Genomic DNA, 10,591 nt, shown 5'->3' on the forward strand with positions numbered 1-10,591 from the left:
AGCCAAGGCATACCATCTGAACTCTTATTTTTCTTTTAAAAAAGCAAAACAAACAAAAACCCCCCAACAAAACACACAACAGAAAAAGATAAACTTGTTTCAAGAGACAGCAATCGAAGGGCCAACATAATGAACATTCATCCCACACAGTTATCTGAGAAAATAACTGAGAAAACTCTCATAACTGAGAAAAAAAAATCCCTACAATACCTTGGGATCTTTCTTGAAACTGGAGTAAGGTTTTTGTTGTTTCTAATCCTTTCAGAGCACACAAGATTGGATATCACAGCCATGACATTGCTGGACTGAAAAGCTATTTTATGTAATTTTGCAGTTTGTAAGAGGCAGTGGTTGCAATTTTCCTTTCCCTCAGATATCTGCACAGTGTTCATGGAAACTAATGCACCTGCCTTTATGAAAGAAGAGATGTAGAACACCATACACATTTAGACAATGCAATATATAGTTTCCTAAAATAATACATCATATGCAGAATATTATACTTATTTGTGAGATCTTAATGCTGGAGTCCATTATATACACTGACCTACATAACTCTCATTCTGTATCTCCAATCCATGACTTCTGTATTTCTTCCTTTATTAACAGAGGTTTCTAGACTTTACACTCTTACATCTTCATTCCATTATGGCATTTCGCACTTGGTGGTTTTCTCGCTGGCATTTCCAGTAGGGGTGGTTTGCAGAACTCAAAAACAAAGCCAGAAACAAAGCCAACCCACCAGATCAGGGATATGTTTTGCCTTTCTCAGAACTGTATCACAGTGGGTTGTTACAGCAGTATAGATCCCCTCTCCAGACATTACAGTAGCATTTGTGTGTATATATATCACTACTGTATTTATTCATAAGGATGTACACGTGCCTGCCATGCCAAGATCCTTGTGCTCTGCAGCCCTATGGAGCAATTAAAAGTCTCATTTAAATACACTGCTCCCAAACGTTTGCTGGTACTGCTTGGTGGGAAAATATAAATCCTGAGTCTTGGGACAAGTGATGAAGGAGATCACAGTCAACTTCATTAAATTCCCTCAGTTATAGGGCAAAACCAATTGAAACTGATGGAGCTCTGGAAGAGGTGAAAAATTCACATTACCCTGTTTTGTGGAAGGGGAGAGCAGTATGTGGGTTCTGGTCATTAAGTAACTAAAAGTGCATGTAATTAAGACTAGCAGGACAGTGCTAGTTATAAACGTTTGTAGGAAGATTAAAGTCTGTATGGATTTAGCAAATGTTCAGATTGTTTCTCTCCTGTTTTTAAACCTGAGTGTGAAATAGTGACACAGGACAACAGTCCTTCCCCTCTGATGGCCTGCTCTAGAGGCAGGCCATCAGAGTCTGAGTCAAAGCAGTGTGATATCAAAAAGGACGTTTCTAAGACAGAGCTTCTATCTTTTTACCCAAATCCATATATTTTTTGTTCTATCCAAAGTAAATGTGAAATATTTCAAAGACTCTTGCAAAAAGCTCCTCTGTTGCGTGCTTCTGCTATCCTTTAGCTCTGAAGTAACGCAATGGTAAAACCCGGGAAGGCGGAGCCTGCAGGCAGTCTCCAGCTGCTGGTGTTCCTTGGAGGAGTCAGCACTGACCTGGCAGGCTTGAGGCAGTTTGTCTAACATCCTCAAAATTATGATAAACAGAACTGTTTCCCAGCAAACTTGCTAAGAGCAGAGGAAGCTACAGGGCTTGCACACTCCCTGGATCCAGGAAAGCCTCAAAGCCACCCAGTGCTGGAGGCAGGTCTGGAACAGCAGCAGGATAGGGCTGCAGGAACCCCGGCCAGGCTGGCAAGCGCTCTGCACACCAGCCACCAAGGCAACAATGTTCCTGGGCTGCCATCATGGTTTATCTTACATGGTACAAAAATGATGTTTGCTCATGAAAAAACTGGTTTGGGGGGAGAGGAGAAACAAGCCAACAAAAATAACTGAACTGTATTAATTTATTTCTAGACTTTTATGGACTCTACTCCAGCGCTGATCTTTACATGGGTAAGACAGCATACACATCTCCCTCTCTCCCTCTCCCGTACCTTTACCAATCAGTCCCATTCTGTCTGATTTCCAGCAAAACATGCTCTTCTTAGCAGGACAGACATTAACAACATTAAGACCAAATCAGATTTGTAGGTATTTATGTGCATAGCTGCCACATGCTGTTGATCCTAAGCTAAAGTACATTATTTTTCATTCTTTAAATAATTTTAAAATGTTCCACAGCACATTTTGAAAGATTGTCCAGAAAACATTTAGGAAGCAAGAAAATGCTAGAAACCAGAAAATTATTTTCACATACCTTTTAAATTATCTAAATAATAACATGCTATGCATGCTTAATGTTTTTTATATAAAACCATCTATGAGAAATTACCAAACAAAAGCATTAGTTCAGTTACACTGCTCTATTCTAGTACACTATCTTGCACTGTGGTACCTCATGAGAAAAAAAGGAATATCTGAGAAATGCATTAAGACACTTAGCTTATTAATGGCCAGCCATATATAAGCTCATTTTTCTTGCCCCAGGCTTTTATGATCTAGCAATGGAAAATTTTTCTTCGTATTTTTCAGAAATAACAGAAAATTCCAAGAAATGGAAGCCGCTGCTAGTAAAAGAAGAAAAGCTGAGTATCATCAGGGTTAATAGCTCCTATTTGAGATCCATGAATGATTACAGAGTTACTTTTCTATATCGAACTTTCAAGTTTCATTAATAATATGCTGCCTCTCCAGGACATAGGTGCACTCCTTGTACGAAGGTTATTTATTCATCACATGGAATAGAAGAGCTAGAGGAACAATGGCTTCAAAAGTCTCGTGCTTATACATTTTGACAGTTGTTTGTTGGGCAAGTGCTCTTTGGTACTTAAGTATAACTCGTCCTACTTCTTCCTACACTGGCCACAGACAGGTCAGTAGCATATCCATAGCCAGAAAAAACGTTTCCTTTGGCAACATAAGAACTCGACCTATAAATCCACATTCCTTTGACTTTCTTATCAATGAACCCAACAAATGTGAGAAGAGCATCCCTTTTTTGGTCATTCTCATCAGCACAACTCACAAAGAGTTTGATGCAAGGCAAGCCATTCGAGAAACATGGGGAGACGAAAACAACTTTAAAGGAATTAAAATCGCCACACTATTTCTTCTTGGAAAAAATACAGATCCTGTGTTAAATCAAATGGTAGAGCAAGAAAGCCAAATTTTTCATGACATTATCGTGGAAGATTTTATCGACTCTTACCATAACCTCACTCTGAAAACGTTGATGGGGATGAGGTGGGTAGCGACGTTTTGTTCGAAAGCAAAGTATGTTATGAAGACAGACAGTGATATTTTTGTAAATATGGACAATCTTATTTATAAGCTGCTCAAACCTAACACTAAGCCAAGGAGAAGGTACTTCACTGGTTACGTTATAAACGGAGGACCAATAAGAGATGTTCGCAGTAAGTGGTACATGCCGAGAGATTTGTATCCCGACAGCAATTACCCACCCTTCTGTTCAGGCACTGGCTACATTTTTTCAGCTGACGTAGCAGAACTGATTTACAAAACCTCCCTCCATACCAGACTTCTTCATCTTGAAGATGTGTACGTTGGACTTTGCCTTCGGAAGCTGGGGATTCACCCCTTCCAAAACAGTGGCTTCAATCACTGGAAAATGGCCTACAGCTTGTGCAGGTACCGCAGGGTGATCACAGTACACCAGATAACACCAGAAGAAATGCACAGAATTTGGAATGACATGTCCAGCAAGAAACATCTTAGATGTTAAGATTTTTACAGATGTAAATACCTTTTTTTTTTAATTTTGGTTTAGTCTGGTTATTTTTTGACAAAGTGATCTGCTGATTTACAAGTTAAACTGTGGGATATTAACTGTGAGAAGATTTTTATGACTGATTTTTCATTCTCGCTTTGACTACTGGTTTACAAACTTCAGGCTCTTTTTGGTAAGGACATTACACCAACCTAAAGGAACTCGAGTCAAATCTCAGATTTTGTATATGATCTGTCACACATATCAGCTCTTGCATCTGTGTGTAAAAGGACAGTAATAAGCTATTATGAGCTGGTTAACAGTTCATGCCCCAGCCTCTGAGATAAGACTCAGACCATAAGAAACTTTTATTCTTTTCTGACACCCTACAACCATCTCTGTTTAGAGCTTTGTTAATAAATTAGGCAGTATACATTTGCACTGAAGTTATATACCTACCTTGACATGTATATTCTAAAGTACAATGTGTGTAATTCCCAAATAGCTTACTGATGGTGTAATAGCAGAATTTAGACAGGTAAAAACATCAGAGTCCCATTGGCCTTAGAAACAAACCCACACACTGAAATATATTTTCATCTACCAAATGGTATTTCTTTAATTTATTTCAGAAGACACCCCATTTCTTTACACTTTCTAAAATAGCCCATAAAAGATGTAACACAATTTAAAAATGAAGTAGAATCTATAGGAGAAATAATACAGGGGAGATGTATGAAAAATTATCTTAAAGATACATGAGAAAAGTATGACTATCTTAACTTCTAATTTCAAAGCAAGGTAATGTCTCTCATTAGTATCAAAATGGATTCTCAACTAAACATCTGGCGTAGCAATACCTAATTATATTGAATGCTAAAAGTATCAATAAGCAGCATATTTCTTCAATGTCAGTCAGTGCCATATTTACCTAAAAAAAGTAACACGAAAGCAGCTTTTTACAAGTAAGCTCTACTTTTTGCTATAGTACATACAGGCATGAGATTCTACCACATTTTTAATGGTGTTGAAAGGAAGAATTTAGTCCAATAAAAGAATGCAATCAATTTTCTGTTGTAGCAGAGTACATAAGAGTTATGTACAAATTTCACACCAAAATAGAGGGCTTTTAAGAAGCATCTAGTAAAAGAGCCCAAACAACAACAAAATATTGTAGCCTTTTTTAAAAACCTGTTAAAGCTCTCAGGTTACTTATCATAGAGCCAACATTCACTGAGGTGCCACTCAGGAGATCCCCTGAGCATGCAACAGAAATCAAATCCACGAGATTTTATTCAAGTTGTATAACGTGCTTATATGTGTTTTGAATATGAATGCTTATGAAATGTCATGAAAACTCTTTGATAAATCAAGCTCTCTCTATTCAGCACCACCTTATAACAAAGAAGTAAAATACGATATCACTCAGCAAATAACTTGGAATGAAGAACTCACAGACAAGTTACAAAGATACAAAACTCACCAAATATATTATTAGCTGTAGATTACTCACACTGTCCACAGCACACACAAAAGCCTCATCCATTTCACTTAGCATTATGTGCAACATATGCAAAACTGTTACGTCTGTATGTTATTCAGAATGTCTATAAAGTTGTCAGAAATTAACTGAGAAGAATTTAAAGGAAAGCTCTGACCTGATTTTGCCATAGGTGTACACAGCACTTTACAACAGTAACAGAGGAATGAAGATGCTACCCTAAAAGGTTTGCAGTTTCATGTCATATTGTTAGTCTTATTCACAGATGCAGCACTACCATTTTGAAAGAAACTACTTGTAAGTAAGGTAAAGTGTGCCTGGCCTTCAAGTCACTAGCAGGAGCCATCTCAAACAAATCTATTTCAGATCTAAAGGTGAAGCTATACAACAGACAGCCTAGGAGTTACTGTTAATCAACAGGAGCTTGTGTACCCTTCATAAATAAAAAAAAAAAATCAGTAACTTTTATAAAAATACTGAATCTCTTGCAGCATAATTAAGATTTATCCTTCCCTAGTTGATCTAGTTCTGTTAAAGTTGCTCTTGCTTCCTGTCAGACTCAGAACTCCAGCTAAACAAGGTACAACTGACTGCATAAGTGAATATATAACACAGTAATTGCATTAAGTTCAGCTTTTCTTACCCGAGCCCCAGAATATGCTTGTTTATGAACAGAAAGGAGGCTGGAATTCATCCCCAGCCCTCGGGTAAGTCAGACAGCATAGATGCCACTCTATCAGGAACACACTTAGTAATAATTTGAACCCACAGGCTGCAATCACTTCTGCTATCCCTCTGCACTGTGCAGTAATTTGGGGTTTCTGAATCCACAACCGAATGGATTTGGTTGCCTTACTTCTGCTGATGCTTCTGTGGCCTTGGGTTAGTAACCAAGAGGACAGCAAGGCTCCCAGTCCAGATACCTCAGGGCTCAAGTAGCATGGTAGCCTTGAATTTCTCCTACTACAAGTAGACTGCATTAACGACTGCAAGGTACACCTTGAAAATAGTATCTGAAAAAGTGTATTTCCTGCCATTTATAAATAGATAGATCTTGAACAGAAATGTAAATGCTCTTCTTGAAACTGATGTACATATTTCTAAGGCATTTTCTTCTGTATTCAGCTGTATATATGTGTAAGTCTGCTTGCTATGTAGCAGTCTGTTATGCATGGAGCTGAGTGAGGCATATTTGTCCAGTGTTTCAAGAGCCTTAAGCATGTGTGCCCTAACTTTTGAATGTACAAGATATTTTTTCTTTTGCTGTCAAGTGAATTTAATGCAACACAACAATAGCCTAATTTTCTACTTCTATTAATTTTCTGATATTAAATTTCACTAGCTTGTTACACTTCAGATTTATTATTTTCTCTTTGCTCAGAAATTTCAGTATTGCAACCTGCAGATAGAAAAGGAGCAATACATCTACTCACAGGGACTGCTGTCCCTTCCACTCAGTAGTATTTTTGCCACATGGAATACTGTTAACAAACAAGTATTTGCAATAGACTTCCTTTAATCAAAGGAACAATCAAAGAAATATTTACATTACCTTAAAGGTCATTTTGTTTCACTGAGCATGGGACAAATGACAACTTAGTTAGACATCCTGGCTTCCAGTCACATCAAAAGTGTGACTATAATCATATTTTGATTCCAAAATGTACATGAACAAGGCACATTGAGCAAAGCAGGTTGAGGGAGAAGTGCCTCTCTTTCGGAGGAGTTTTTCCACAAAAGCTTTTCTTCTTTTTTTGCTAAACCCATGAGAATATTTGAACAGAAGTCTCAAGGTTCATTTTCCATTTTTCCTAACAATAATAAGTATCAATTTTGATTCTTTATTGGGATTTTTTTGTCTTTCCAATGTAGATGGCAATGGCAATTTGTAAATGAAGAGTGTAATTAACTAGAAAAGCTTGTCAACAGTAACCAAATTTTAGGTGTATCATTATATATGACTGGCTGTACTTATGTATTTATTTGTCTAAATTGTATATATTGTTTTATCTATAGTGTCTGTAGGAGTGTATTCTTTTAGATTAATGTATTATTTACAGTTTTGTGGGGTTGCCAGCAAAGCTGCTAATCAAGATACTATTTTTTGTATCAATGTCAAAAATAAAAAAAAATTTAACAAAAACAAAATGACAAAATCAAGTGAAAAATTAAAGATGTCCTGTAAGTTTTCTTCTTCGCTTCTTTCTAGAAATGTAAATGGTATTATCTGAAAACACAGTATCAGTGAATAGGCTCATTTGTCATAAGGAAGAATATTGTGCTGTAAAAGCAGATTTTAAAATAATAATTGAAAAAATAAAAAACCCAAAATACTACTTTATTCATCATTTGTGCAACAACTTCATTAAGCTGATGTCCACATGGATCAGGTGTACTACTTCCTTTGAAGCCAAAGACATAATATTAAAGTAGCCATGGCAATGTCTGACAAAGTAGCAGATGGGTTCATCTTCTGCTTTGCCCTGTTTAGCTGGTTTGGTATCCCCAGCCAATAAGACCAAAGTCTGGTTGTTCTAAGGTGGTGAAGTTTTCTTACTCCCTTGGTCCAACAACATGGTTTCTTTTGCTACCTCCATGGTATCGTAACATGTGTGCCTGCGGCCATCAAAAACTACACACAGGAGAAAAAGAGAAAGCACAAATGCCCCAAACCCCACATCTCATAAAAACACAATAAATTGCTTTGAAGTTGCTGTGTGACCACCAGGACGGTACCTAAACAGAGGAAAAGGGTCCTCCTCTGGTCTCTCATAGATCCATATTGACCCTAACAGAGCCTTTTGCTTCCCCAAGCCCCCCAAAAGCACCTGCAAATAAATGAAGAATCACAGTGTGAATACACCCAGATTACCCAGTTAGCCTCATGTAGTGTTTGTTTACCAACACAAACATACGAAGATGCTGTTTCTTCTAGCAGGAAGGTCTGGGTGACTTTAGTGTCCTCACAACAACATAAAACCACAAAACAACACGAAAGTAGGAAAACTTCCCTTTTACTATAAGAACTAGTCATAAAAATTCCTCTCTCTCCATTGTTCCCTTTGCAGTTTCCTACGTAGAATGAAATATCTAACATCTTGACCACTGGCTTCATTTATGAAATTGAAGGGAAAATAACACCCATCCCTGAGCAGAAAGGGAGCTTTTGCAAACCAAAGTGTATTTGCTTTGTGTCACCTATTTCAGAAGCAGCTCAAGCCTGCTACAGAGTTCTCGGGCATCCCAGGAATGCCTGCAGCAATGCAGCAACCTTACAAACCATAATGAGATGATTTAAACCAACTAAGAGTTTCACATACAGTAAAACCCCTCCAATCATTTTCATCTTTCTCTCGTTTTCATGAAAGCAGCCTGAGTCCAATTGCAACACTTACATGGTGTTTAATTAATAGACAGCTTAGAGATATACAGATATTAGCACTTGTAGGATGGATTTAATGTAGTTTGATTATCTTAATTACAAGCATTCTATTTTCTCATTTACTTAATTGATTGTCATAGATTTCCAAAGAAATTTTCACTGCCCTAAGTGAAAACAGTATGTAAAAAACCTTCTTAAAACTGCTGAAACTGGCTTATTGAAGCAACAATGTGCCAAAAAAAGGGAGATCCATATGACATGAAACATTGTACTGAATAACATCTGCTTCCTTTTCTCTTGTTAAAAATACGAGTTTATGAAATGGAAGAAGAGGAGTCATCTGGGGAAAAAAAACCATTGTATTGATTCAGCTGCACCTGTAAGACTTGCCTCAAATATCACCTCTGATGACATGCCTAATGTAGGAAAAAAGATCCATTTTTCTGCTAGTTCTGCACATTAGCTGACTCTACATTATATCCCTGCCTCACCTGAAGGAGCCAAGGAGAGCAAGAGGCGATTTATTTGTCATGCAAGATTTATCCCTGAGCATTTATTCTGCAAAGGCAGCATTACATATCAAGTAAGGTAGAATTATGTGCAGTGGTTTTGTAATGCAGACAACTTTTATTTGGGGGAAGCAAATACCCCAAAATTGAGGTGTTCTGATTAACACCATATCTGCAGCTAAACAAAAACTATCAAGAATAATTCCGACCCCTACATCCCTTTTTCCTTTAGGAGTTCCTTTCTCTGGTCTATTTTCTAACATGACCTCTTTTCTTAAAGAGAAATGGGACCTCTAGGCACCTTAGCATAGTAGTAAAAGCAAGGGGAAAGCAGAGAGCTCCCTACAGTATCATTACGGAAGTGCTAGTACATCCAGTGAATAAAATTATTTAGCATGACATCCATCCTCTTTTGGCAATAAAGAAGCAGCCACAGAAGTGAGATAAGCCACAACCAGCACCTGGGCCCGTCCATCTTGATGCATGAGCTGTTTGGCTCCAAGTGCATCACGCTCAGATCATGCACCGATTCTTTCTTAGCACAAGACATTTATAGGAACATCTTAACAGAAAAGTGGTGCCAAAACGTAGCAAGAGCAGAAAGGGATAAATTTTTTTATTGTTTATTCACTTGCATTAAAATCCCTCCTCAAAAAGCATCTTCTATTGCAGGAAGTTTCAACAGTTATCCATTATATACTAGATCTTATCCTCACACAACCTTAAGGACAGCCCAGTGTAACACTGGTCTCCATTATCCGCTGTACTGCAGACTGCATTTGGCTTGAGCTGTGAGAGGCAAATCAGATTTGATTCAAGTCACAAACCCCATAAGTTTCTATGGGATTCATGCCTGTTTTTAAAGGGCTGAATTTCATCCTCTGTCCAACTCACGTCTTACAGTGAAATCAGCTGGAATATCATCTGGGTTCCTGGGGAAGAACACTGTATCCCATGCAGAACTTCACTCATCAGAAACTTCACCTCTTATCAAACACGAACAGGAAGACAAAGGAAGTAGTAATCCCTCCAATTTTCCATTAAGCCTGCTCTTTATGAAGACAAAGTAGATAGAACACGAGACCAAGGCATTTGTAACCTGTGCAATGAAAGCAAGCATATAGCACTAACTCTTGACAGGAGTGGGCTCTGTGCTGAGTTATCTGTCACCTGGCTCTCTACCAGTTCACAAATATGTTACATTCTGCCCACAAAGTCTGTTTGGCAGCACTAACAAACACATGCCACTATGGGAGCAAGAGCCCCACAAGGCCATGCTTACTTCTAGCAATTGTTTCTTTTTCTACACGGCTTTTATTTCTGAAGTCACTGCATTGGAGAAAAACTGGTGCTATAATGATGCCTTTCTTAAACTTCATTCATCTGGAAGAATCCCAACAATCTAACTTCAGAT

At 37.9% G+C, this 10,591-nt stretch overlaps 1 protein-coding gene across 1 annotated transcript; it reads left to right on the forward strand.

Moving 5' to 3' along the window:
- Positions 1-1,892: 1,892 nt before the first annotated feature.
- Positions 1,893-7,610, forward strand: B3GALT1 (beta-1,3-galactosyltransferase 1). Its single transcript, XM_018072703.1, has 2 exons — positions 1,893-2,011; positions 2,591-7,610. The coding sequence occupies exon 2, from the start codon at positions 2,820-2,822 to the stop codon at positions 3,798-3,800; it is 981 nt and encodes a 326-aa protein (XP_017928192.1). The 5' UTR covers positions 1,893-2,011; positions 2,591-2,819; the 3' UTR covers positions 3,801-7,610.
- The last annotated feature ends 2,981 nt before the right edge of the window (positions 7,611-10,591 follow it).

Source organism: Manacus vitellinus, unplaced genomic scaffold, assembly GCF_001715985.3.
Source record: "Manacus vitellinus isolate BGI_N305 unplaced genomic scaffold, ASM171598v3 scaffold_22_pilon, whole genome shotgun sequence".
Taxonomy (NCBI): Eukaryota; Metazoa; Chordata; class Aves; order Passeriformes; family Pipridae; genus Manacus; species Manacus vitellinus.

Coding starts and splice junctions, on each gene's coding strand:
- B3GALT1 (XM_018072703.1), top strand. CDS start 2,820: ATGGCTTCAAAAGTCTCGTGCTTATACATTTTGACAGTTGTTTGTTGG.